Source organism: Talpa occidentalis, unplaced genomic scaffold, assembly GCF_014898055.3.
Source record: "Talpa occidentalis isolate TD23 unplaced genomic scaffold, MPIMG_talOcc4v2.1 talOcc4.109, whole genome shotgun sequence".
NCBI lineage: Eukaryota > Metazoa > Chordata > Mammalia > Eulipotyphla > Talpidae > Talpa > Talpa occidentalis.
This window is the reverse complement of record NW_023601093.1, coordinates 1-27769: the sequence shown is the minus strand read 5'-3', so window position 1 is coordinate 27769 and position 27769 is coordinate 1. Positions and strand designations below refer to the sequence as shown.

General features: G+C 43.3%; 1 protein-coding gene across 1 annotated transcript in view; it reads left to right on the top strand.

Annotated features, from left to right (window-relative positions):
* The window catches only part of LOC129146640 (myoferlin-like), a 39375-nt gene extending 14595 nt beyond the window's left edge, over positions 1-24780 (top strand). The window contains exons 2-5 of the mRNA XM_054699875.1: positions 4234-4289; positions 6758-6849; positions 21037-21145; positions 23852-24780. Of these exons, the coding sequence (XP_054555850.1) occupies positions 4234-4289; positions 6758-6849; positions 21037-21145; positions 23852-23998 (404 nt within the window). The 3' untranslated portion in view covers positions 23999-24780. The remainder of the gene's footprint in view (positions 1-4233; positions 4290-6757; positions 6850-21036; positions 21146-23851) is intronic.
* The last annotated feature ends 2989 nt before the right edge of the window (positions 24781-27769 follow it).

Below are 27769 nucleotides of genomic sequence, written 5' to 3'. Positions count from 1 at the left end.
AGAATTGTAGAGCAACTTGTTTTTTCTCGCTGGATTATGAGCTGAAGTTATAACACCTCCCTTTCTTAAGTAGCTTATATCAGCCCATTGATGCTCAACCTGGCATTCGTGGGTCATTCCATGACCATAACTTCCCCACACAGCCTGATTGCCTCTGCTCCCTTCCACATCACGTGGTTCTAGCTGACCACCATGATGGCCACTACAGCCTTGTATCAGTCACCCTTGGCTGCATCTAGCTCCCTTATGGCTGGAAATAGGAACTATGTTTTGGGTAGCTTTATATCCCCAACAATGTCCAGCAGAGTGCCTGGCAAGTGAAATTTCAAAAATATTTGTTGGATGAAGAATGAGGAAGCTGATTAATGTTTGTGGAAGAACTCATTCAGTGGGTCAAATCATGGGCTGAGTTGTGAGTTCCTCTGTCCTGACCTCACTAGTCATTTTTCCATTCTTCTTCCCTCTTACAGGAAGGAACTCCAAGATGAAAATGAAACAGGCAAGCACATGATGGGGCTTTTTTTCAGTTGGTGGAAACATGCATAAAGATTTGCTTGGTTCCTTTATTTAATGACTCATAAGTTGCATTTGTGAAATGTTTTAAGCCAAGAAGTATCTCATACACTTGTGTTTCTCCACTTGCTAGCACATAGTAGGTACTTAATAAATATTTCAGAATGAACAAATGAACAAATGGCCTTTTTCATATTCTCCTGCTGACTCTGGAACATTCCTTTTCCCACCAAGAGAAGAAAGTCAATAGCACGAGGCTCCTCTCAATTCTTTGTCTGCAAAATGGAGATGAGAATGTTTATGAGGCAGAGTGGTTGTAGGATTTAGACACACAACAGAAGTCACAGTCAGGCATTAGGGGTGGTTGTTTAGCAGGAGCTGTTGTAATTGTGGGTAGAAGTCATTTTGCACAGTTCTAGCAGTTTAAAAATCCTTTGCATGCTTCCTCTCAAGAGCACTTTCTCAGACTATAAGCAGAGAGGAAGGTTGAGAGATTTCTGTCAGATGAGGAATGGGATCAGTGGAGAAGTGTGGGAGTGGAAATTTTAGGACAGCTTCTAGGATACATTAGGATCAGACCTGATGAAGGGCTCTGCAAGCCAAATGGAAAGACCACAGTCAGATCTAATTAGCGCAGGCTCTGACATGAGCTGATTAGAGTCAGGCTGAAGTTTAAAAAAGGAAGCCAGTGGGGCGAAGGGAATGCCCACTCAAGTGGAAAAGTTAATGCTTAGTAGAGTGAGGGTGATGACTCAAGGCTTTGCTATGCTGAGGTCTTGAAAGAATGAGGTGGTTAGTCTCACAGCCAGCCATGTGCTGGGAGCCTCAGCAATGTGACATTCAGTTGAACAAAACCCACCACCTCCCACATTCCACAGCAGCAGAGAGAAAGCGGGGGCCTGGCTTCAAGTATGGTCGCTCTTGTGAGACTACTTTGCTTCAAAATCTGGTCCTGCCACTTCTAACTGGTGACTTCTCTGTTTCCCTAGCTGTGAAAGGGGGATGAAAATAATTACATATGCTCCTAAGGTTAAAGATCAGATGATATAATAGGAGATATATATATATATATGTGTGTGTGTGTTTTGTGTATACATGTATATATACATATATATAGTCTCTGCCCCAGTTCCTGTCATAGAACTCCTAAAACCCTTGTAATTTCTTTTTTTTTTTAAAGATTTATTTATGCAATCAAGAACTGGGGTACAGGCCAGAGGTGTGGGGGGTGAGAGGATTTACCAGAGACAGAGTGGGGAACAGAACAAGCGGATTGACTGAAATTCACTGCTGAGGGGAGCAGTGGGAGAAACAGGAGAGGTCTGCTGCACCATGTGGGTAGCTCCCTGACCGGGGATCGAACTCATGCTGCAGAGGCTGCAGATAACTTCACAGGTTGTGTCTTAACCCCTTGCACCACCAGGGAGACCCAATTTCTTGTAATTTCTTGCATAAGAACTCAGGGTCATCTCTTGCTCTAATATTTGGTCTTTGAGCCCTTCCCTGACGCAGAGCCAGAGTCCTTGCATATCCCCAAGCGATAAGAGCACTAAGAACATCTATTGTTCTAGTGAGGCTACTCTGGGTGACTTCTGCACAGGGCCGGGTCACCAAAAGTCTTAACCATGATTAGACGCTTGAAATTTTCAACCTCTTTCCATTCCTTTGAGAAAGACTGGAAACAATGTTAATCATTGACATCCCTATGTGATGAAGCCGCAGTAAAAATCTGAGTAGTAGGGAATTCAGAGAGCTTCCCAAACAGGGAAGATGGTGCACCCCAACTTTGTAGAAACAGAAGCTCCTGCACTCAGGACTGCCCAAGGCCTCACCCTCTGTATCTCTTCATCTGACTCTTTGTGTCCTTTGCCATAGCCTTTCATAAGCTGATAAGCATAAGTAACTGGTCTACTGCGTTTGGTCAGTTGAAAGCACAGGCAACAAGCTGCACTTGTGATTGGTATCTGAAGTGGGGCGAGGGCAGTCTTGTGGGACTGAGCCCTTAACCTGTGGGATCTACACTATCTCCAGTAGCTGGAGCCAGATTTGAGGTAACTTGTAGAACACCCAGTTGGTGTTGCAGAAAATTGCTTGGTGGGGGACCTCCCCTCCCCGATAAATCTGGTTGCAGAAGTGTTGTGAGCTCTCTGTGTTGTAGGAAAGGGGACACACATGGGAAAGCTATGTGTTTTTCCCTAAAAATAGATGAGCTCATGCATGCAAAGCATTTTGTGTTGAAACATTAACATTTCTTTTGGTAGCTATTTGGGGATTTAGAGGCCCAATAAAAGCCCCTGCTCTTTGGACTTGCTCCAAGGAACTTTTAAGCACTGGCTAGATCGGCACTCACCCAGCTAGTAGGTCTACCTCCTAGTCTCTGACACAGAATGTGAACCTTGTCTCCTCAGAAAAGTTGTGCCAGGAGTAAAAGCAACTCCTCTCTGCTGGCCAGAGAAAATATTCATTTACTCATTGCCTTGTACTGAGGCCTATTGGGGCTCATGTTTAAGCAGTGAAGATGCTCAGGCTTTTGCACCATTGGCCTCTGTGGCTTTCGCCTGCGGCCTTGAATGCAGAAGGAACTTGGCTTTGGGCACTCATGCTTGATGGTGGACACCTGGGGTATGTTGTGGGCATGCGTAAGTGGGGCACACCTGAGCTGAGAGACTGAGGATATAAGTGCAGCAGAGAGCAGTGGAAGTCTGCCAGAGAGACCATGAGAGAACGCCAGAGAGCTCAGGGTAGGTAAAGATTCGCTGGAGGCTGGAAGGCCCACCAGCTTCTGGCTCCCCTGCCTGCCTGCCCCGCGCCTGGTTGCCACACTACAAGCGAAGATCATTAAAAGTCTGAAAAAGCCACTGAGGGCACCAGGACTGTCTTTTGTCCTCTGCCTGGACCCATAGAGAACCTGTCCTGTGCGTTGCTGGCACCACAGGTCTCATCACATGCAGATGCAGCAGGGTCTTCAGATCTAAAATGCCAGGTTTATATCAGGGCGCCAATGCCAGGATGAGCTTAGATGCATCCCTTGTTTTCTTTGAGTCTTAGTATCCTTATTTATAAAATGGTGATGGCTGCATGTCAAAGGTTTGTTTCACTATCTTTGCAACAAGTAGGAGCCACAGAAGCCCATGGGTTACCTTGATCTGCAGGAGTTGGTGAGGGAGAGATAGAGGGTCAGATATTTTCATGAATCTTAGTTCCTCCTTCGCTAACCCCTGTTGAACTTGGGATGGGTAAACAAACTGCCATTCAGTTTGGAACTCTGTGGTGCAGGAGGCTTCAGGTGGGGAAGGTGAATGGGGAAATGGACACTTGTGGTTGGTCCTCAGGAGTAAATAGTCTTTGTTTTTTTTTTTTTAAGATTTATTTATGGATACAAGAGCTGGGGTACAGGCCAGAGGGGTGTGTGTGTGTTGGTGGGAGGGGTATGAGAGGATTCGCCAGAGACAGAGTAGGGAACAGAAGAGGCAGATTCACTGAAGTACACTGCTGAGGGGAGAGCAGGCGAGACAGGATAGGTCTGCTGCACCATGTGGGTTGCTCCTTGGCCCTCGTGCTGCAGAGGCTGCAGATTGCTTCATAGTGTGGTGCTTAACCCCTTGCGCCATCAGGGAGGCCCAGTAAATGGTCTTTGAATGAACAAAAAAATGTTCTTTGAATGGTACCTGTTCTATAGATATTTCTAATTGATCGATAATTCTTATTTTGTATTTACAGATGAGAAAAAGAAAACAAAGAAAGTTGATAATGAACTCAACCCTGTCTGGAATGAGGTGACTTCATTGTTTTTTAACTTTGTTTAAGTGTTTTTTTAAGTAAAACTGTTGTTTCAGTAGATAAACTGCATCTGATGGTCTCAGCTTTGGTCAGAGGTTGGCTCTTCCCTTAGGGGGAGAAGCTGTGCATTTCAGCCCCACCCCATCCCTTTGTGCTCACCCAGAGGAGAGCAGTTCAGGAAGACACAATACCATGACGTGTCCTGTGCAGGGTGGTGTGATTCACAGAGCCTGGACAGAAGTAGGGATCTGTGGGTTCCAGCCCGGAGCTGGCTGTACCACTTGGTTAGGCTATGCTGCATATCTGGGGCACATCTGTAGAGCCAGGGGAGGGACTAGATCCTTTCAGGAGTCCCCCCGGGGGGAAGCTCCACAACTAAAGATATATCTGCAGGCAGCTCCTCAGGAGTGCTTATGTGACACTGTGTGTCTGTCTAAGTAATGACATTTACTGTTTTTTGTGTAAATAAAAATAATATATACTTAACATGGAAATTTTGGAAACCTCAGATTAGTGTAAAAAATTACCTTTGGTTCCACTATCCAGTGGCAACAACTGTTAACACTTGGGATGTATAATAAATGCTTTTTAAGTTAACATATTTAATAAAATGAGCAATTTAGCATCATATGACAAATATGAATTGCAAATAGGAAATTTTCTATTATTTCCATATTAATGTCATATCCTGAGCCTATGTCATATCATTCCATTCAAAAATATTTTTAATGACTATGTCATATTCTATTGAAGAGATATCATTTATTTACTTCCTTCCCCCACTGTTGACTTTATATCTATTTTATAAATGGTTTAGTAGTGTTTAATTCAGATATGTGAAAATTTTAATTATTTCTACCGAGTAGGATTTTCCTATCCTGACTAGTTTTTTTAAAAGTTAGTCATCAGCCTCATTGTTTTTTCCCAAGGTGGGTCCAACCTCCCTGGGTAAACACAGTGATAAAAGTCTTTGTTGTTTTCACTAAGTCTCTAGGCTGTGAAGATGGTCCCCTCTACTGACTGCTGCAAATGTTTTCTCCCCCTCATTAGTTTTACTAGCTTTTCTTAGTGCCCTTCTGAAGACCCTACAGATCTCACGCAGGTTGGAGGGAGTTCTACTTCTCTGCAATTTCACTGCAGTTCATGACATGAGTAGCTGATTACCTGGTCTTTGAGAGCAAGAGGCTCATCTGGTTGGAACCTGTGGAATCCAAGCCCCTCACACAGGCTCCAGGAAAATCAAGCAGATGAAAAACTCATATCTGTGTGCGCTTAGTGCTTCAGGTTTTGAATAGTCTTAACAGGCCTCTTTATACTTTATACTTTTTATACTTAACAGGTGAGCCCAAATGGCCAGTGTTAGAAAGGGGTGTGATCAGGTCAGGGCCTCTCCTCAGGGCATTATCTTATTTTATTTTCCAACATTTATTCCCTCCCCTCCATTGCCAATTTATTTATCAAGTAAACACTCCAGTTGTAGTTTTATAACTGAAACCAAACCTAAATGAAATGATAATGCCCAATCCACTGGTGTCCGTGGGTGTGTTCTGACGTGAGCTGTGAGGTGCCTTCTCAGTCCATCCCCATCCAGTGACAAGGAGAAACATCAATTTCATCAATAGACGCTGCTTTGTTTAATTCATTTATTACAGAACCAATCGGAGGCATCATCACGCCAATTGGTGTCATGCTGATTTTTTAAAAGATTTATTTATTTATTTATACAAGAACCGGGGTACAGGCCAGATGAAGGGAGGGTGCGAGGATTCTCCAGAGACAGAGTAGGGAACAGAACAGGCAGACTGACTGAAGTACACTGCTGAGAGGAGCAGCAGGCACGACAGGTCTGCAGCGCCATGTGGGACCCTTGCCGGCCAGCCAGGATCGAACCGGTGCTGCAGAGGCTGAGGACAGCTTCACAGTGCTGCGCTCAACTGCCTGTGCCACCAGGGGAGGCCCTGATTTTTTTTTTTTACATTTGCCATAAAGCAACAATTTATTTGATTAAGATACAAGTATCATGTGACAATAGCACTGACCACAGTGGGACTTAAAATTGGGGTTGATGTATTTTAGAACTTGTTTCTTAGATGATTCATCTCTTTGTTTGAGAACAATATGATTAGGAAGAACAAGTAATTTTAAAATAACCATTGAAGAAAGCATTTTACACACACATTTCATTTTATTCTTGCAGCAGTTATGGTAGGTGTTAAGTCAGTTCTCTGACTGTGAGACAAGGGTCTGGTGACTGGTCTAAAGCTACAGAGCCTAGAAAATGGGAAACCAGATGTTCCAGCCCCTTTGAGTCTAATCTGGTTTGCTCTTCACCAACCCTCTGATTCAGAATGTAATCATTTCTATCTATAATTCATAAGATAGTCATTGGTACAGATGTTTAGTATCCATTCATCTTAATATCAGCCCTTTAACAGTCTTGTTTTTACATCCTTTTTGTGGACAGATTTTGGAGTTTGATTTGAGGGGTTTTCCACTGGACATTTCATCTTCCCTTGGGATTGTTGTGAAAGATTTTGAGACAATTGGACAAAATAAGTAAGTTGATTTGCTCTTTACCACTTTGCACAGTATCTCATTATTGTTGATTTTGTCAAAGAAACATCTCTAATGACATTTTATAATCCTTTTAATATAATTATGTTTTAACTCCTTGCCTACCCCTCTCCTAACTTATGAGCCTATACTAGACATGGCTAATCAATCAAGATGTTTCCCCCAAACTATACTCCTAGGAGTTTGCAAACATTAAGCCCCCACTAGTCTATTCAATTTGGCACTTAACAGGCAAATCTATTTACTCTCTTGAAATTTCTTTGTTAACTGCATATATTTACTTCCCACCTCTGTTGGCTTATCTGAACTATGGATATATTGGACACAAGCAAAATAATTTCTTCTTTCAATTATGTAGGACCCATACACATCTCATTCAACTTCTGCTTTCTGCCATTTTCATTTTAATGTCTCACTAGCCTTTTAAGTCCATTAGCTATGAACAAGATCCTTTCCTTGTCTTACTATTTCAAATGGGGAAAAATCATGGTGATGCCAAATGTTGTCCCCAGGGTAAAGGTGCAGGACTTCCCAAAACAGGTACCCAGAGGACAGAATGGCCTCAGTAAATTCATCCCAGTCCTTGATCTGGACTTGAGCCTTGTAATCTTACAACCCAATCTTTGGTCACGGATTCAAACTAACCAAGCTCACAAGAATACTCACTTATTATTTTCCAATGGAAATAAATGTCTGATTGGAGGACATTCTCTGATCAATGCATCTTCCTTCATGTTATACTACATGGGAAGCCAAATTACTCTCTGTCCTTGATTGTAAGCTATCATTGGCTGTAAGATGTGCTATTAACTTAAAAAAGGTTTGTGGAGGAGGGAAGGATTCTGTATTTAATGCCCACATCAACTGTAAGAAGCATCCCAGTTTTTAGCTATGTCAATACAAAGGAGGTCCAGTGGATTTAGTGGAGGGTTATTAAGTGCTTTCGTGCTAGGCATGGTATGGTGACATACATTTGAAGATGTGTGAATGTATATTCCTAAAACACATACAGCAAGATAAACCAATGTTACCTTAATAAAAAACAGAAAAGCAATTGAAAACCAAAAATCATCCAATGTGTGTCTTAGCCATAGTCAGAAGGCTGCAATGAGAACAATACCTTTGAATGAATTAGTTGAGGTAGGGTGACCATAGAACCTGATTTGCTTGGGACAGTCTTGGCTTATTGTCCCAGCATGATTAATAATGTCCCTTTTGCTGTCAACAGTGGCTTGGTTTGGACAGTAAACTTAAGGGTCATGCTAGCCGTTGGAGTCTTCTCTTAACACTGTGAGGTAGGAGAGCCTGGACAGACATGTACCCGAGACAATGCTTTGATAGGTATTGCCCGTGTTCACCTGTGACGAGAACCATTTTTCCGTGTTCCATTGCTGACCAATGCCCCTTGTGACTGATGAATTTTCCCCCTTAAACTATATAAATTCATTCTGGCAGCTTCTCCTCCCCTCTTGGACTAGAAAACATTCAAGCTTCTTAAGATGATATTGCCTCTCTTAACTTTGAACCAATTATGTGATTATCTACCTCTCACTCCCGTTCCCATGAACAGTTTGGAAATCTCTGGATTTCCTTCCTTTTACAGCCTAATCTGTTGCCACAACTTACATCGTCTTCCATCCTATTGAGACACAGGGCAAGCTAGAGTTATTAGGCAGTTTTAGGGACAGTGCAGGAGGGGATCTCTGAAGAATTTAGGGAGGCTTCAGAGATAAGGACAACCAAGGGAATGTAACCAATTCCACTGGGAAAAACAAACATCTCAGGACCAAGGACAACACTGTTAACGCTGGTCCTGTTTTCCTTCAGGTGGTAAAGGGAGGCGGAGATTGGAGAAATGGGAGAGTGGTTTAATTTATGGACAACTTAGAAGGGCACCTGTTTAACTTCAATGCAGGGATGTCCATCCAGAGGACTGGGCCATAAAGATAAAGATGCAACAAATGGGGAAAGACAGACCTGTTAGATAAGGAATGTGAAGATCCCCCACTCAGTAGCAAATTAAGTGAGACAGCCGAGAACTAACCAATCACAAAGAGACTGATGGAGCTTTAGAATAATTAGGGAAAGAAGGTATATATTCCCTGAGACACGACCCCACTTTGGCTTCCTTGCCCCTCCTGGGAGTCCCACTTTATTTCTGTTCTTTTTCTCCTCAATAAACTTTTTCTTTCTCTAAACAAACCTGCCTCTTCTCACTTGCTTGCCTGAGCATCTGCGAAGTTCCTGCTGCGGCTTCGTGAGACACCAACCCGTGGGGGTCTAGTGGCTGGGGCTCAGCACTGCCCCTGCAGCCTGGGATCCGTTCCTGGCTGGGAGACTAGGCCTGACAATTCCGGTATCACTATTGTCAGTGCCACATGTTTACTGCCTTTGGCCACAGCCACCAGCCTGGTTCAGGCCTTTAATTTTTGCCTCATCTGTTAACATGCTTATGAGTCTGGTAGCTAGCCTTGGAGCTGCCATCCATTTTCAAAAAAGGCCTCACTTTCCTGAAGGTCCTTTGCTTGTTAACTTTGCAGGGATACTGACATTGAGACCAAGGTTGCTAAGAATGGGGTTGGGCATCTTAGGCCTTGTGGCAGGGTCCTCAGGGAGGTCTGTTAAATTGGGAGATTGGTTCTCTGTGCTGCACATTTGCCTGCATAGTTGTTCACTGTCTTCCAGTGAAAGGCTGACCCTGAGTCTGCTTTGGAATGAATAGTCAAGGTGGCGACACCCCTCTCTGGCCTGAGCTTTCACTGTACTAAGTGGTGTGCTTTTCTGCAGCAGCTGAGAGTCACAATCTTTGGCCTTGATTCCACCAACTGCACAATGCATAGACCTTGTTCAGGGTGCCCAGACCTCACAGGAAAAAGGAATTAAACCCATCTGGGAATAAGCTGTTTGCCCAGAATACTGATGTGTTTTGGCACCAAATTTTTCTGTTGCATTTCTACTGAAGAGTTTGTTTGAGGATCTGCTTGCTGCTCATTGTAGGAATGTTTCCTTTACCTGGAGGTGCAAGATGGGGACAGGATTTTTCTGCCAGCTTAAGGAATGTCCTACCTGTTGACTTCCATGTTGCCATGGAGACTGGTTGTGTAAATAGGGCTCTCACTCTGCATCTGCTGCTCTGGGGCCTGAATGCAAACAGCCCCTGGCTGCCTGGCTTTGAATGTGTACTGTGACCACACCCACAGCAGCTGGATGTTGGGGGGTGGGGTGCTCAGCATGCATAGCATGGGCAAGTCAGCAACCACCCCAACATCCTCAGGGCAGACCCTGTTCTCCCTCACTTTGTAGTCCTCTAACCAGCCTTCCAGACTGAGTGTGAGAGAAAAGCCACAGGAGCCTCTTGGTCACATGATGAACATGAAATGTTATTTTTAGCTACAGTGTCTGAGTGGCAGGGTTTTCCCAGTGACTGAAGAATGAGAGTCCCCTTTGCAGACAAGCAATTTGGTCATCACAGCTAGGACCAGGGAATGCCAAGGGCTATACTCAGGCCTTTTAATGCATTATCCCACTTAATCTAGACCAACATCCTACAAGCTGGTCCTGTTTTCCTCTGAGAGGTTTAGCAATCTGCTCTAGGTCACACAGCAGGTATGTGTCTGAATCAGCTTTTACAAACAAGGCCTGTATTCTTTTTTTTTTTTTTTTTAATATTTATTTATTTATACAAGCACTGGGTACAGTCAGAAGCGCAGGACGGTGAGAGAATTCACCAGAGCCAGAGCAGGGAGCAGAGCAGGCAGAAGGACCGAAGCACACTGCGGAGGGGAGCAGCGGGCGTCAGGAGAGGTCTGCGCGCCATGTGGGACCCTCCTCTGGTGGCTGGGGAGCAGCCAGGGATCGAACCAGTGCTGCAGAGGCTGCAGGCAGCTTCACAACCCAGAGCTCAACCGCTGCGCCACCTGGGAGGCCCAAGGCCTGTATTCTTGACTTTTATGTTATATTGTAAATTTCTGACCTCCTATCAGAACTAAAAGACAGGTGGAATTACTGATCATCTTTTGGCTACAATAGAAAGTATTTTTCTAATTAAAACACACAACAATATGGAAGCCCATTATCAGAATATTAGTAGCCTTTCCTAGGTAACTGTTTTAAGTAGGCATTTTTATACTGTTGAATAGTAAGTCATTTATGCTTATGCTCTACAATGGACAGGATAGGTTAAGAAAGAACACCTCATCTCATTTGATCTTCACAAAGAGAGGTGGAGATGAGACTTGACACTCAAAGGGATTGAAGCTGGGACCCTGGTCCCTTGGTATCCTGGCCCTGCTGTCACTCCACCTAAGGGATCATCTTCAAGGGCCTGGAAATGTAGGAATGGAAGATACTCATGAGTTTCAGATGAGCGTGTGTGGGTATGTGTGTGTGCAAGTGTGTGTGCTGACATGCACACACACAGGTGCCAAGAATGGGTGGAAAAAAGATACTAATCAGGGTTTCCACATTTTGCCGTTCCTTCTGTATGAATGTTCCTTTCCTCAAATTGTTACAGGGCAGGGAGAGGGGCACCCCCAACCCTGCAAACCTGCCTGTTCTAAATAAGTTCTGCCATCCGCCGCATCAATGGCTCTCCATCCTGCGTCCTTCCTTCTTCAGTCCCTTTTGCAGATGCTTCTCCCTGCTCATCTTCGCCTTCCTTTGGGTAGGGCAAGAAACCTGGAACCTCCCCTTTTCCTGGGGACCACCCCATTACAAAACCCCCAGATGTAAAATACTGTTCTTTAGTCTCGGCCTCTCTGGCAACAGAAGCTAGAGCAGCCCTGCCTTCGCTCTGCCTCATTGCCTTGTTTCATGGCCTCAGCCCATCTGGTGAGGGAGTTTTTGGCTGTGGGAATGGGAGAGGGAGCCCATCTGGAGATGTGGGCAATTGGGTTGGGTTTTAGACAAGTACTCAAGGATGTGTATATGTCCATTCATCTGCTTCATCAAGCTCCGCATTCACCATCACCTGAAATATCCTTAGCAATTTATTTATCCATTCAGCCTCCCCTACCTGACAGGAGCTCCACATCTGTCTTGTTCGACACTCCAACACCTGCTGTCAGCACAGTGCCTGGCACACAGTAGGTTCTCAAGAAATATTTGTCGAATATTTTTTGACTCTTCAGCTGAGTGCTGACCAATGAGGAAAGTACGAAGGCAGGGAAAGAACCATCTGGAAGCAGCTCACAAACCTGTTTTTGGAGCACACACAGCGCTAGGAATAGTTTACCTTCCCAAGGTCTGAGTGAAAGAAACCTTGTAACTAATGGGGCATTGAGTGGAGGACTAAAAATGACTTAATGTGGAGAAAAACAGACGTGGGTGTTCCTAGATGATGTATTTGTAGACATGAACAGAGAAAAAAGTATTCTAATTATCTCCCATAGGTCAGGACAGTATAGGAATGCTTGAGTATGCTAAGTAGAGACATGGAAGATATATTAAAAAAAACACACTGAACTTCTAAAGATGCAAATTACAATGTCTGAGATAAAGTGACCATAATTACGTCTCTAAGAGTTTGCATTTCTAGCATTCTTATTTTCCTCTCCATATGTGAATCCAAAGCCAGCACCACACAAAGACAGAGCAAAGTTGAAACTTCAGATGCACATACATCGCTATGCAAGGCATCTGTTTTGCTGTAGTCTGAGTAAGAAGTAGATGCCTGGGACCTGCTGCTCCCCCAGGGGGAATTTTACCCAAGTTCTTGCATAAGAGCAGTGTGAGCAGCGGGCAGATAAGAATCACAAGGTCAGCTGGGTCTTGCGTTCTTGTTGAGATATCTCTTGGCAAGTTTCTTCATCTCTAAAATGGGAGCTCTAAAATTTTTTCAGTAAATGGTAAGGATATGGTAGTTTCATATCATTCAGGAAAAAACTACTTTAGTTTCCTGAAGAACAGCATAATAGCTAGTATCAGTCATGGGCTTATCATGTGGCAGGCATTGTGCTAAGACAATTCCACATATAATCACAACTGTTCTTTCTAATGACCTGAGTCAGCCAGGCTTACCCCCTAGTTAGAGATGAGAAAAACGTGGCTCAGAGGGGATCAGTAAATTGCTTGAAGTCACCTAGTTCTTTAGGTGGAAACCCTAGGATTTAACCTACTTTTGTTAAAACCCTCTTAAATTGCGCCAAAACCTTTCTTCCAAGGTTTATTCCGTGTGTGTGTGTGTGTGTGTGCGTGTGTGTGTGTTGGGCTGAGGACTAGAGTGTCAGGATATGAAAGTGAGAGAACAGCTTCACACACACACCGAAGTCGGTACTGGGATCTCTAGAATTAGAAAAAGAGAAAGGATAACCTTAGGTTGTGAAATATACAAACTCCCTAGGCAAAGGGGTTTTTAAATTAAAGATTGGGGTTAGGAGTGAAATTATTCTGGCAAGGCAATGTGTAGTATCACTTATGAGAAATTTTCATTTCCTGTATACGAAAGACCTTATCTTCAAGCTTTCCATGCTGTCACCTCTCCTAGCGACGGGCCTATGCCACGAGGAAACAGGACATGCATGGGGTGTCTGGTGGTCCCAGGGACTTTCCATCGTCCCCTGGAGGGATGGGCAGCCTCAGGGTTGAGGTGGACTTTCCAACAGGAGTAGCTGCTCAGGCTGTAAAAATTGAGACCCAAAGCGTATGTAACTGTGGAACAGGTCTGTTTTGACTTTGCTTTAATTCCTTATTTCCAATAGAGCAGCAAAACTATGAAAAGATCAGAGCTGGTTTGGACCGGCTGTCTCCGGATGCTGGAGAGGCTGAACCCCACTGTGCAGGGAGGCCAATTAAGTGGCTGCCACTGTCCTGCTGGGGTCCGTTAAGATCTGTGAGTAGGTGAAGGTGGGTCACAGCCTTGGAGAGAGACACCCAGAGAGACTGAAAAAGAACAGCGCTTTATAATGACAAGAGCTGTAATTATCTTCTAATTGCACTTGGAGGACTATTTCTTAGGAGGGGAATCTTTATAACGTGTCATTTGTAAAGTCATTGGACTATCCGCACAGATGTATCAACTAATCTGTCTACCTCCTGGGTGTCAGTCACTGCTCTAGGCTTGCCTTTCATGGAGTTTGCATCTAAGTTTTGAGGGAACAGATAATAAACACAAATACACCGATAGTTTATAAGATGGTATAATTATGAGGAAGAAAAAATAAAGTGGAGGGAAAGGAGAGAAAATGTTGCAGTGAAGTGTGTGTGTGTGTGTGTTCATTTACATAGGGTTTTTACATAAGGATTTGTTTTGGTGTCTTTTTGTAATGAGCATGGTCACTTTAAAAATTTCATTCAGATTGCAATAAGTTGGATTATATGAAAATCCAGTTACAGTTGAATATAGCTGGTCTACGTGGAGCTGGTCTAACCCTAAAAATAAAAATTGCTTCCCAGACAGATTCATGATAGATAGCATAGCAGGTGGGGAGGGAACTGTTTGTTGTACATAAGAAGAAGAACTGGTTTTAAGAAGTTTGCGCAGTGATGGTATAGAAATGGCTGTGGGTAGCAGCAAGGATTCTTATCTGTTCATTCATTCCTGTCTACCCAGAGCCCAGCCCAGGTAAGCTCATCTTCCTGTGATTTAGGCCATGCATGAGCAGACCACCTTTCCCTACAAGTTCTGACCTGGAGTCTTGTCCTTGTGTGTTATTGGATCCCTTTTTCTAGAGGAGGGCCTGAAATAATAATAAAAAGTGGCTGTTAGGCACTTAGCATAGCATCCTTTCAATCCTAACAGCAATACTTCTAAGTAGGAGTTGTCATTATCACCATTTTGCAGATGAGGAAACTGAGGCTCAGACAAGTTAAGTAAGAAGTTATGTAGCCTGTGGTAAAAGAATCCAAATTAACCAGCGCTGTCTAGCTCCAAGTTCTTGCTCACTGTGTTATGCCGGCCCTTACCTTATAAGAGCCAACTGATGCATGAATGAGTGAGTTGATGAGCGAATAAATGAAAACTCTTGTCTTGATTCTAATGCATGAGAGTAGGCAGAGACAGGGTCTGAGTGTTCTGCTGAACTGTCCAAGCACCATGTCTGTCACATTTTTGATGGCTGAATGAACCAAACAATTGGTCACATGCAGATAGCAAAATAATACGATATAGTCATTGAAGAAATAATTACTGAGCATCTCCAGTATGCCAGGCATTAAGCTGGTTAACAAACCCCTTGCAGCCTCAAGTGCTTCACCTACCAGAGGGACTTTGGTGAGGAGGCCTGGGCTTCCACTCAGCTTCCCCCCTCACTAAGTGATGCAGCAGGGATGGGAGGGGAGGGAGGGCCTGACAAAAAGGAGCTGTTACTGACCAGGAGTCTATAAATCCTGCCATAGCCTCCAGGCTTGCCCAGTGATTCCAAAACCCAGGAGTAGAGCAATTTAGAAGTGCAGAGACTCCGCCCTACCCCACGATGCTTGTGCACATCCAGGTTGGGGACCATCATGTGGACCCGCATTTTTACATTTTCTAAAACCTCTTTTGCTGAACAGGATCAAAGCACTGAGACCTTTCTCCTGACAATTCTGGTCTGAAGTAAGGAGAAGAGACCATGGGTTGGGGCAGATGGCTAGCCTGCTGAGATTAATAGAGTGTTGCTTACTACTTTGTTCTATTAAATAATTGATTGCTACTGCCACTTCTCAAATGCAAACCTGTATTATTATCATACTGAATGTATTTTTAAAAACAGGCAAGCCCCCTCTCCTTCAATGTGTCTTTGCCAGCTGCCTTCCCTACTGCTCTCAGTCCTCTGCCCTTCCTCCTCCTTCCCGGTGCCCCTGTAAGGATCACTCTGAGAAACCATTATTTCTCAAAATTTCTAGGTGTAAGAATGAACTAATGTCTGGCTCAGGGCCCCAAGAATCTGTTATAGGACAGGGAGAGGGTCAGCCCAAACCCTGCAAACCTGCCTATTCTACATGGGTTCTGCCATCCGCCGCATCAACACAAAACATAGGAGACTTTAATGGGAAGGAACTTTAATAAAACTAGGAAACAATACAGGAAAGGCAAAGAGTCTAGTTTCTAAATGAAGCATCCAGAGTTACCCGTCCCCTCGTGGGTAAAAGTCCATCCAAATGGGATTGGCCCAGAACAAGGCCCCAAAGCCTGCCACAAGTCTAAAGCATCTTCCTGTGGGGACCCACAGAAAAGGGTCACAAACAACCGGACAAGCCCGGAAGGAAAAGAGCAAAATCAACATCAAGATAAAAACTGCCATTGTCACCTCCCCACAGGTCTCACCCACATCTGTGTCACCCAGTCCACGACCAAAAGACAAGCGCAGTTTCTTTACGTGTCTCTAGGATCCATGCGTCTCCTCCAGGTCTCCTGGCTCCATCCTGCTTCCTTCCTTCCTCAGTCTCTTCTCCAGCTTCCCCTCTTCCTGCTCAGCTCCACCCTTCCTTGGGTGGGGCAGGGAACCTGGAACCTCCCCCTTTCCTGGGGACCACCCTGTTACAAATCCACTGCAGGGAGAGCTGGGGAGGCCAATTCTAAGATTCAGGGTGTGAGCTAATCCAGGTGCTTGGGTGTGCCATTTGGGTGACTCAGGAGGGTTCCCCACTGGTGCAACTGGACAGAAGATGGGAATAGGGTATGCTCTTTGAGGTATTTTTTTTTTTTTCTTTCTAAGGGCCTCCTCTAATAAAATTCGCTGCCCCTGCCTCTCCCACCATCTGCTTGAGAACAAGGTGCCAGTTTGGCCCTCCCACCTTTAGGTTATGAGCCAGAGGAGGAGAGGACCCTGGGTCAGGGGAAAGAAAAGTGTGGGCAAGAGATCCTGGGCCCCCCGAGAACCCCTCACACATCACACAAGCCTGACCAAAATAAAATAAATCTCAGTTGGCTCTAAACAGTGCTTCCAACCAAGGGTCCTTTGGGTTTTTTACAGGGGCCGTGGGGGCAGCTCAGAAAAGTATTTGTGCCCAGACCAGTTGGGGAAGGCATCCCTGCTCAGAGGAGGGAAATACAAGTCTGCAGAGGCAGAAACGGTGCAACATGTGATTTACTTTCAGCCTCCAGCACATTTTTCTTTTCCTTCATGAACGAATTTCCAGTGAACTCTCCTCCAGTGATTTCAGTAGGCTGCCTCCCTGCTGCGCAAAAGAGTAACAGTTCTATGTGAGCCCCCCTGAGGGGAGTAAGGCAAAGCCTTGCTCACCACAGTGGCATGTGGCTGTTGACCATTTGTACTGATGCTAATGGGGAGGACATTTTCTATTCTCTTCTATTCAGACCTGGAGTAGATTTGTCTAGTTTGACGAGAAACAGTTGAAGAAGTTCTTAACCAGCACTAGCATGACTATGTTGACCAGTTTATAATAAACACTTAGGTTCCCCTCCACCTCCCCATTATAACTTCTAATTTTTAAGTAATTGTTTCCACTGCTTGGGATTGATTCAATGTAGCATAGTGACCCAACTCAAAACTATAATTTTCAGGAACTGCCTGGAATAGGCCCTTTCTTCATTTCAGAACACATCTGCAGTTTGTTAATTCCTCAAGTAAAGCTGGGGAGGGCCTCAGCTCAAGGGCCTTGAGATTCTGTCACTCAAGTTTCCTTTTGCGCATGGTCCATCAGTTTTCATGTTGGGTGGAGTCCAAGGAAGAATTTATTTTCCATGAAAATACAGGGCAAAGTGTCCCCTTACAGTCACGCTGTAACATTTTAGCATTTTTATAGCATTAGTAACATGAAAGGAAAGGGTTCTTGGTTTAGTGTCAACTCCTTTAAAGGAAATTGGCTTGTAGGCCAACTGTGCTTATCCCCTGAGTAGGAGGCCAAGTCATCATTTCCCAGTCCCTCATAGTGTTTTGTATCCAAGCAACATCTTACAAAATAGGCGGGCTAGGCTAGACGTGCCCTGGAGCTCACCCGTACCCACAGGGAATGTTCAACTTACAGTGAAAGCTCTGACAAATTGTAAATGTTTGCGTTTTTCTTCAACTCTACCTAACTATTGAAAATATTCTGGGAATTTAAGTCTTTCCCTGCTTTTCTCTAAACACGGTTTTTGCTTTAGAAAAAAGAAAGCCAGGTCTTCTTTTAACTCTTCTCCCAAAACATCAGAATTTGGTGATAAAAAAGCTCATGTTAAGAAATGGGACTAAAGGTTTTTAAAAGAAGGAATTGAGGTAAACCTTTCTAACTGGCTTTTTATTTTACTCCATTCCTAGTCAGTTATATGTTATTACTCTCTCATGAGGAAAGGAAAGCAGCAGATATTAGTTGTATCGGAATGGAATTATAAAGACATTCAGGGTCATGGCAGACTAATAGACTGGCTTTGAGATTTGGGCAATTCTGTTTTCTCCTATTTTCTACAAGCCCTACCACTCCCTGTTGTCTTACATATCTCTCACTGTAATCTACATTCCCTCTCTCAGTCTAATCTTTCTTCCTTGACACGCTGTGTGAATTTAAGTTTGACCTACGACATTATAGCTCAATTCCCATGAAGGCAAAAACCCTGCCTAATATTCTGAATTATCCAACATGGATATTTTCTAGGGTCTACTTTTTCCTAAATTATTCAACCAGGGCTTTAAGGGGAGACTTTCCTAGATAAATGTAGAAAATGTAACACATACAAGCCTAGTGGCAGACTTTTAGTCCTGAAAAGAATCAGAGAAATTATTTACTTCAATCTGCTTTTTCACAGATAATGGAGTCAGCTCAGAGAGTTAGGTTACTTACCCAAGGTCTCGAAGTTAGGACAGAGTTAGGTCTAGAAGAAGAATCTTCTTACCCTTAGTTCTCAAACCTGGGGTGATTTTTGTCCACCAGGGGACAACTGGCAGTGTATAGAGATACGAGTGGGGACAAGGTACAAGATAATTCCTCAGACGAAGACCTGCCCAGTTCAAGATGTCAATGGTGTTAAGGTTGAGAAATTCTGGGCCAAGCCTAACCAGCCCTCTTCCTACTTGAGCATGGTCTCAGCTTGCCGCACTTTTTGTTATTTCCTAAGAATTATCACTATAGAGGTCTATCACTATAGACCATCCTAACTTTAGCAAAAACAAATCAGTACATGTGCAAGTGTGCAGTGTTATTTTAATCACAAAGTTAAACTATGAATCATGGGACTGTGAGGGAAAAAATTCAGTGTATTTCCACACTTTCAAGGCTAATACCTCATTTTGACATCTGAGACCAGTCAGATGACTTTTAATCCTGTATCTTCACATCTTGTTCTTCTTAAAAACTCCACTTGCCAAACCCTTGGCTTACTTTCCTTTTCTTAAAACATGGAGAGAAATTCTCACACCATGTGGGGCTAAGGGACATGTAGAAGAGATTTTGCTAGGGGCTCTCACCTTTGGTGGGAGTTTACCTGTTTTATCTGATGGAGATGGAGGCAGGTGTAGAGTCTTGCTCCTATGTCAAAGAAGTAAAAAATTTAAGTGAGGAGAAAATACACTCATGTAAAAAAAAAATCTAATACACATACTGAGGAAACATATTCATCTGAAGAAGTATTCTCTAAAGGTTCCATCATCTCAGTGTTGACTGAGAGCTAATTTCTGTATTGATTTAAAAAGGCTGAAAAGTTCAATCTTATCCATCTGGGGGCAGAATTTTTCATTTCCATTGCCAGGAGCAGACTCCATTGTGATATTAGAAGAGGTGGGAATAGATCATGTCGTTGAGCTTCTTGTGGTGTTCTAAGAAGGTGTCATCTTTAAGAAAATATGTGCAAATGCTTCATTTCCTTGGGTGAAGCAGGTGCCATGGCATTTTGTGGTCTTATGTGATATATCCCTTTATAGTCAGTGAAGTCATTGGTTATATTGCCGAGTCACTGGATATATGTGTTTGGGTGACAGAGGCCAGGGTTATAATCTGTCCTACTGCTGAGGTCAGAGTGGGGGAGGAGAACACAGATACGGCCATTCAAAAATCATGCACCCACTCTGACACTATATTCATGTCCTAATTTTTAAAGAAACCTTACTACATTTTAGGATAAAATGAGTATTTCTCAACAAGATCAATTTTCTTGATTATTTTTGCCCCCAAAGCCAGAATTAAGTTGTATGCTCAACTAAGATTTATTTAGTCTGAGTTTTTGGATATAAAGGATCTCTTTTATCACTTTGAGGACTTGATGTTTAGTTTTCTATTTTTATGCTAATAATCTTTCATGCTATTATATCTACTATTTATTAGTATAAGTTGCTGCAAATATAGAGGAGGTATAAGTAAATCTCATTTTAAAATTCCTACTATTTCTCTTTTTCTTTTTTAGTATCCATGCTGAGAGCATACCCCTTGGGGTCTCTGCTTTTTGATTGTATTGCAGAAAGGAAAAGTCTTCAATTCACCCCCTTTCATCTCATGTTTCATTGAGAAACCCCACTTTCATTTCATGGGTTACATGTTTATGTTGGCCAACTCCCTTGGGATGTGTGGTTTACCCACTTGTTTGATCACATGTCCTACCTATTAAGATGTTTTGGGTATTCATTCTCAATATTTATTTTTTCTTTCTTTCATTCAGTAAATATCTTTTAAGGAATGTCTTATGTTCCAGGCACTGGAGTTTATATACTCTAAGTAGTCTCTATTCTCTGGCCCTAAAAATTAGCTTCACTTCAGCAGAACACACAGGTTCTCCTGCACCAATATAATGTGTGCACTGAGAGTTAGATGTGTGAGTGTGGAGACTGAACATAACCCCTCAGAGTCCAGAAAGAGAGAGAAGTACACAATCTCTTGAATGCTGTTCAAGAGAATATATGGTAGCAAATTAGTCCCAGCAACAAACTAACAACATACTTACACTTCAGGAAGGTCTTCTTGTGTTTTATGGATCCTCTCAAATTTCCATGACAAAGGAATGTCTGAATTTTGTCCTACTTTTGTTTCTTCTTGGATTCTGGGGGTCTGTATTCTGTCTTTGCCTCTCATCCATCTATCTCATTCATGATTTATCACTTTAGAGTGTCTCTAGTTTGACTCATGAAATAGCTATTTGTTGTGAAGAAGTGATATTTCATGTTTACTGCTAAAATACCCTGCTAGGGTGAGAACAAAATGGCCATATTTGATGATGAGTGATGTTAATAATAACAGGTGATTAAGAAGGGAACTAGGAAGTCCAACAAGTACATGGAAGCGTGTCTTACTTGGGCTGCTGTGTGCTCTCTCGTTTCCCTGCAGATTAATTGGCACGGCCTCTGTTGCCCTGAAGGACCTGATTGGAGACCAAAGCAGGTCACTGCCCTACAAACAGATCACCCTGCTAAACGAAAGAGGACAAGACACTGGGGTGAGCATTTCCTTCCTGTTGGATATTTTTTTAAGATTTGTTTATTTATGCATACAAGAAATGGGGTACAGCCAGAGGCATGGGGGCTAAGAGGATTCACCAGAGACAGAGTGGGGAACAGAACAGGTAGACTGACAAATACACTGCTGAGGGGAGTAGCTGGAGAGACAGGAGAGGTCTGCTGTGCCATGTAGGTAGCTCCCTGACCAGCTGAGATCAAACTCGTGCTGCAGAGCCTGCAGATAGTTTCATAGGGCTGTGCTTATTAACCTCTTGCACCACCAAGTAGGCCCCCTATTGGATGGTTTTGAAGTGTGATGGTTAAGTGAAAATTTACTAAGAAAAGAGTATGGCATTATAATTAGCTCACTACACAGAAAGCAGAAATTAGTTTTGGGATTAAACAAATTATATAGTCTAATACTCTCATTCACAGAACTAGCAAATCAGATAAATTTGATTTTCTATGACAGAATGCTCTAAGAGTGAGACCTTCTGTTGGTGTCACTGCGCATCTTTCCAGTGTGTGTTAACATTTGTGGTGACTGTCCCTCTATGTTATCACACACTCCTTGAACTGTTATATAAAGAAAACTCATTAATATTACTTTGGAATATCAAGATGCAAATATTAAGATCATTATTATTGTATTGGCAGCTGAATGTTTTCTGATCACAGCCTCTCTAGATAAGTACATATTGATATTATCTAATGTAAGATAAGAATCCTCTTGCTCATATACTGTAAAAAGGAATTGACTCAAGTATCACAGCTTTGAGGTTCCATATGATTGCGCTTAAGTGCTCATAAAACCACCATGCTTGCCACTTTAGCTCCTTCATTTTTCCTTAGCCACCTAGGCAAATAAAGAACATTTTATACTAAAAGAGACCAGTCCTGAAGGCAAGAATACAGGTCAGGCATCTCAACATCCATTAGCAATGTTAATTTTGCTGGTCTAGTCAAAACATAAAGATTTGCTGTAAGCACTTAGAATGTGGGAATCTAATCATGCTTGGAAATCAACATTCTAAGCATAAATGTAAATTCCAAATGTTGGCTATCACCCATCTACCAAAAACCTGGCTGAGAGAAATGACACTTAGGTAGGATGGTACAAGTTAGTGATTTTTCTGGCTGCTTGTTTTTAAGCACAGAAGAAAACATATGTAGATAGACCCCTGACATGGCAGAATTGTGATGAATGAGTGGAATAAGGAAAGTTAAGGGACTCAAGTCTCCCCCTTGACACCTTCCTACCCCCACCCCCCTGCTAGGGATCCCTGGATCCACCTATGGGAATCCCATTTAAAAAGCTACTGATCCAGAGATTGAGCCATTCATGTATTCTTCTGGTTTAAAATTTGATCTTTCAATTCAGTTTGGCAATTGAGCCCCTTTGTCTTCCTGCATTTCACCGTCTGAGTGTAGCCTGGCTCTTTCTAGCAATCTAAGATGCTGTTCCAGTGATCATTTGCCATGAAGCTGCTGTTAGGGACATTATTCATTTTCCTTGTTCAGTGTCTCCCAGGCCATAATCCCTACATTGACCACAGAATATGCTGATCCATGAAGAAGTATACACTGCTCAGCAGACACATGGGATATCCATTTAAATTTGAACTTCAGCTAAACAATGAATGATTTTCAGTATAAACATGTGCTAAATGTTGTGTATTATTTCTGGGATTTTATGTGGTCGTGTGGGTGATGTGTGTGCACACATGTGCATGTGTCATCCTTTCTGAAGTTGTCCTTCCTCATTTCTGCTGTGAAAATACCTTTATTTTTGAAACGATAGTAATAGTAAATGGTAGTATGTGTTTGCAAGGTACGAGTTAGCAACTCTATGTTCAGACCCCCTAACATTTTTGAACTTTTGTAGATTCATGATTTATGGAATACAAAAGTATTTCTGCCCTAATTATGCTTCCCTAAAGTATTGCCTGTGTATATTCTAGGTTTTCTTGAGAGCTCATAAATCTTTTGCCTTTTACTTTTGCCCAAGTGAGGAATTTTTAAAGGTTGAATTAATTTATCTTCTGTAAGGAACTGGCGTGTTTCTTCTTTTCTGATAATGAAATTTATATAACATTTTTGTTCTCATTTTTGCCTTGGCTCCTGGCCATCCTGGGGTCACATTTTATGCAAGAGGAATGGCAATTACCATGAACTCCATGATTTGCATAGTTGTTTCCTCTTTAATCAGGCTTGATTCCTTTTTATCATCTTATTTTATAAATCACATTGTTATATAATTTCTTCTTAGTTCCTTAAAATTTTTTGTACAGAGAAGTGTGAAAATAAATCCTAGCAATTAATGAGCAAACAAACAACTTAAGTATTTAAAAAGAACCGCTGTGCCTTTAATTCTGTGATTGGAGCCCATCTCCAGTGTAGGGTGGAGGTTAACTACAAGTTCATGCATGCTTATCTCAACTTTCTTCCAGTTTATGAGGTTGTCCCTCAGCAGCGAAACACTTGGCAATGTATTGGGTAACTCCTTTCCCAGGCTTCGGGCCTTCATACTCCACCTGGGTCACGCTGGGAAGATATGCATCATCCTCTGTTCTCCATTTCCCCTGCTCCCATCCCCCTGCTCACCTTTTCTTAGGACTTTAACTCCTGGTGATGTGATTTGCATTGAGTCCATAATGTTCCAGTGCCCTGCACTGATACTATCTGTAATGAATTATTCCACCCAGGCCACCATTGACTTGGTGATTGGCTATGAACCACCTTCAGTTCCACATCCAAATGACCCCAGTGAGACCAGCGTGCCAGGGATGGGAGGTAAGCTGACCCTTCATGAAGCCCTAGCCTACCCAAGGGAATCTCAAAGCCTTCCTTAGCATTACACTGTCTGTACCTCTCTGCTCTCCTGGACACCGACCCCATGAGGCAAGTGAAGCCGCTTTGAATCAGGACATCAAAATTGTTTACAAAATGCCCTTATTGAACAGCCTCATGGTGATTGTGTCCAGCACACAAACTCCAACAGGAAGTCCTGGGCAAGGCTTTGCTTCAGTTTGTGGCTTCCACCCTATACATATGCCCTGGTTGTGAGGTTCCAGGTGTGTACTCTAGTCTCTTCACGTGTTTCTTCACCTCTTAAATGTGCCATTACTGGGCCGTGTTCTCAGCCACCAGTGTCATGGTCAGCCCTTAGAGCACAGCTTCTTTCTCTTTGCCTTTGCCTTGACCCACATGTAACCCCCAGTCATATGCTTCCTATTCACTGCATCTGGCAGTATCAGGGATCCCAAAGAACTTGTGAAGATCTTGGCCAACTACTATTGCAGAGCCTGGTGGGAGTCCTTTAAAACCAAGGACTTCCCTTGCCCATGTATAAAGTCAATTTTCCCCTCACTGGTTTATGCCCAAGTGCCTACTCCAAGTGGCACAGAGTTGTCCCTTGAAGGGCTAGCCTTGGGTTGGAGTTCAGATCCCATTCAGTTCACTGATTGTAGCAGGGGGGATGTCAGACGATAGATTCTGGTAGGATAGTTGTTTTGGAATTGGGAGGATATGAAATTCTTTGCTGATTGCTTGTTTTCTCAATGAAATAAGAAGTAAGGTCATTAGCTGATGGTGAGAAGGACAGTGACAGGATGTCAGAAGCTTTCAAGGTGTAAATTAGGTGGAGTTTAAAAAGTAGAGTGGGGTCTCTCCGGTAGCAGAGGTTGAGCGCTGGGCTGTGAAGCTGCCCTCAGCCTCTGCAGTGCCCATTTGTTCCCCTGCTGGCCGGTGAGGGTCCCACATGGCATGCAGACCTCTCCTGCCGCACCCGCTGCTCCCTTCTGCAGTGTATTTCGTCAGTCTGCCTGTTCTGCTTCCCACTCTGGCTCTGCTGAATTCTCTCACCCTCCTGTGCTTCTGACTATACCCAGTGCTTGTATAAATAAATAAATCTTAAAAAAAAAAAAGTAGAGTGACTTGACCTTATTGGCTAATTAGTGGCCATCACACCAGGATCCAAGAGAACTTTGAAGTAGATCCAGGAAAACTTAGGAGCATGTTAGGTGATCAAGAAGTTCTGTAAGCCCTCTTAAAGTTTGTGACATTAAAGGGAGACCACTCATTAAGGTGTATGCTCTCAGCCTAGACCAGCTGCCTGAGTGAAGGGTAGAATATGTATAGAGTTAATTGAACCAGGTGAGTACAATGAACTGAGAGAAGGGATGGGGTTGAGGGTGTGTAGAGAGGGTTGTGGTATTAGACCACAAAATCTAACACAGGTTAGGAGAAAATTAAGGACATGAAGGAAGTGGAGTGGGAGAGGACAGGGTAATCTAGTGCCGATAGATTGGGGCTCCCTTTGTAGCTGCAGACTTGTGGACTGGAGTAAGAGATGGAGAAAACTGGAAAGGTACAAAAAATGCCCTCTGTAGTAGGTTGAATTGTCCCCATCCCCAAAATCCGTTTATATGGGACCTCAATATTTGACCTTATTTGGAACAAGGCCTTTACGGATATAATTAGTTAAAATTAGGGTAGACCTTAAATCCAATGACTGGTGTCCTGCAAGAGAGGTGAGGGCACATGGACAGTGGGGAGAGCACCATGTGATGAGAGGCAAAGTTGGGGTGATGCAGCTACAAGCCAAGGAATACCAAGCATTTAAGGATTCACCCATTAGAGGCATGGAAGGATTTTTTCCTAGAGACTTCCAAGGAGCATGGCCCTGCCAAAACCTTGGTTTTGAACTTCTAGGGTTTGGAACAGTCATAGAATCAGTTTCTATTTTTTTTTTTAAGGATTTATTTATTATTTATATAAGCACTGGGTACAGTCAGAAGCACAGGAGGGCAAGAGAATTCACTAGCTAGAGTGGGGAGCAGAACAGGCAGACTGATGAAATACACTGCTGTGGGGCAGCGGGCGTGGCAGGAGAGGTCTGTCGTCATGTGGGACCCTTGCCAGTGGCTGGGGATCGAACCGGCACTGCAGAGGCTGAGGGCAGCTTTGCAGCCAGCACTCAACCTCTGCGCCACCAGGGGAGGCCCAGTTTCTATTGTTTCAAGTCACCTTGTTTGTGGTACTTTGTTACAACAGCCTTAGGAGGCAAATACAGCCAGTAGCTTCCTATTCAGTTCGTAGCTTAGAGTTGCCCTCTGTGACTATGAAAGAGTCATTGTGGATTCCCTTGGCTGTGGTTGAAGCTCATGCCTGGATCTTATTAAGGGAACATGCCAAAAAACCACTAAGATTGGGTAATGAAACAACTGTGTAGGAGGGTGTGTTCAGCAGTGCCTTAAGGGCTCCCTCCACTTTTTGTGGAACACTTAGGGTAGCATTGTTTAATCCTGTGCAGCTTCCTGCCACATAAAGAAGCAGTTTCCTCCTCAAATTGCCTTCTGCTGCCATGTAGAGATTTGGGCAGTAGCCATGACTTAAGTAGATTTCCTCTGATCCATCCTTAAAGTCTAAATAACAGGAGGTGTTTCCAGAAGAAATTGGTTCTTCATGACCCGAGGTTTATTTCTGGAACAGTCAAGAATTTAATGGCCCCTTGTTTGGAGGCCAGCATCACAAAGGGGTATGTAAAGCCCCACCTGGTCCTGGGATGACAGAAGGGAGATAGTCTGAGTTGTTGGAGGAGCTTAAATCCATGTGACCCAGCCATTTTGCAGTCCAGACCAAGCTTGCAGAAGGGGAGCGTGAACTCCTTGCTTTCCTGAGGCTAGTCCAAGGATGGGAGGAGCACCCCTCTAGCTGTCTGGGTGCTTGCTCTTCCTGAGAACTGTGCAGGAGCTTTGCTAACCACTCAAAAATATGAGAGGACATGAGGAGGAATAGGAACTCAGAGTTATTTACCATTCTATGTTTCATCAAGCCCCTTCTCTGTCCTGGGATTTCTGTAAGGCATGACAGAAAGGGGGCAGACACAAGAAGTAAAGGGCATTCTTCCTGCTTCTGAGGAGTGTATGGTAGTGGAGAGGTCTGTGGGTTAGCACTAGATAAAGGCTGTGTGGTGAGGATGTAATAGAAAATATGTGGTAAATATGAGAAGGTGTGACTCACTCCATCTAGGAGAGTCAGGGAGGGTCTGTCTGGCCTAAGACAAAGTATTTATTTCATCAGGAACTTAACGCATTGAGGGACTTACTGGAGGAGAATAAGGAACAGTATTTTAATGGTTTTAGGAACACCAAGATGGGAGCAGGCAAATCCTCCTTTTAACTTCTTCAAGAACAGAGACAAAGAGATCCCAATTATCTTGCAGAGGGTAAGCTTTAAAGAGCAGTGCTACATGGCAACCTGATTGAACTATTTTTTACTAGGATGTGAGTGACTGACAGGTGACCCCATGTGGAAATTAAATATTTTATATGATTTTGCATGTAAAGGAGGGAATGTAAGTTATTGTATTTTTTTTGACAATGTGATTAGCCTTCTAGGCCCTTAATTATATTGAATTCACACTTTTTATTAGAAGAGTTAAATTTGTCAGCAAATTTCAAGAGTTGTGAATAAAAGAAAGGGAGACCTTGAGGGGGAAGTTAATTGTGTTGTTGTGTGTTTTTTAAGGAGAGAAAGCTCTGTGCATATTTGAGGGTCTCTTCACAGAGAAGAGACCATTGCAGATGTTGAGAGAGAGAGAGAGAGAGAGAGAGAGAGAG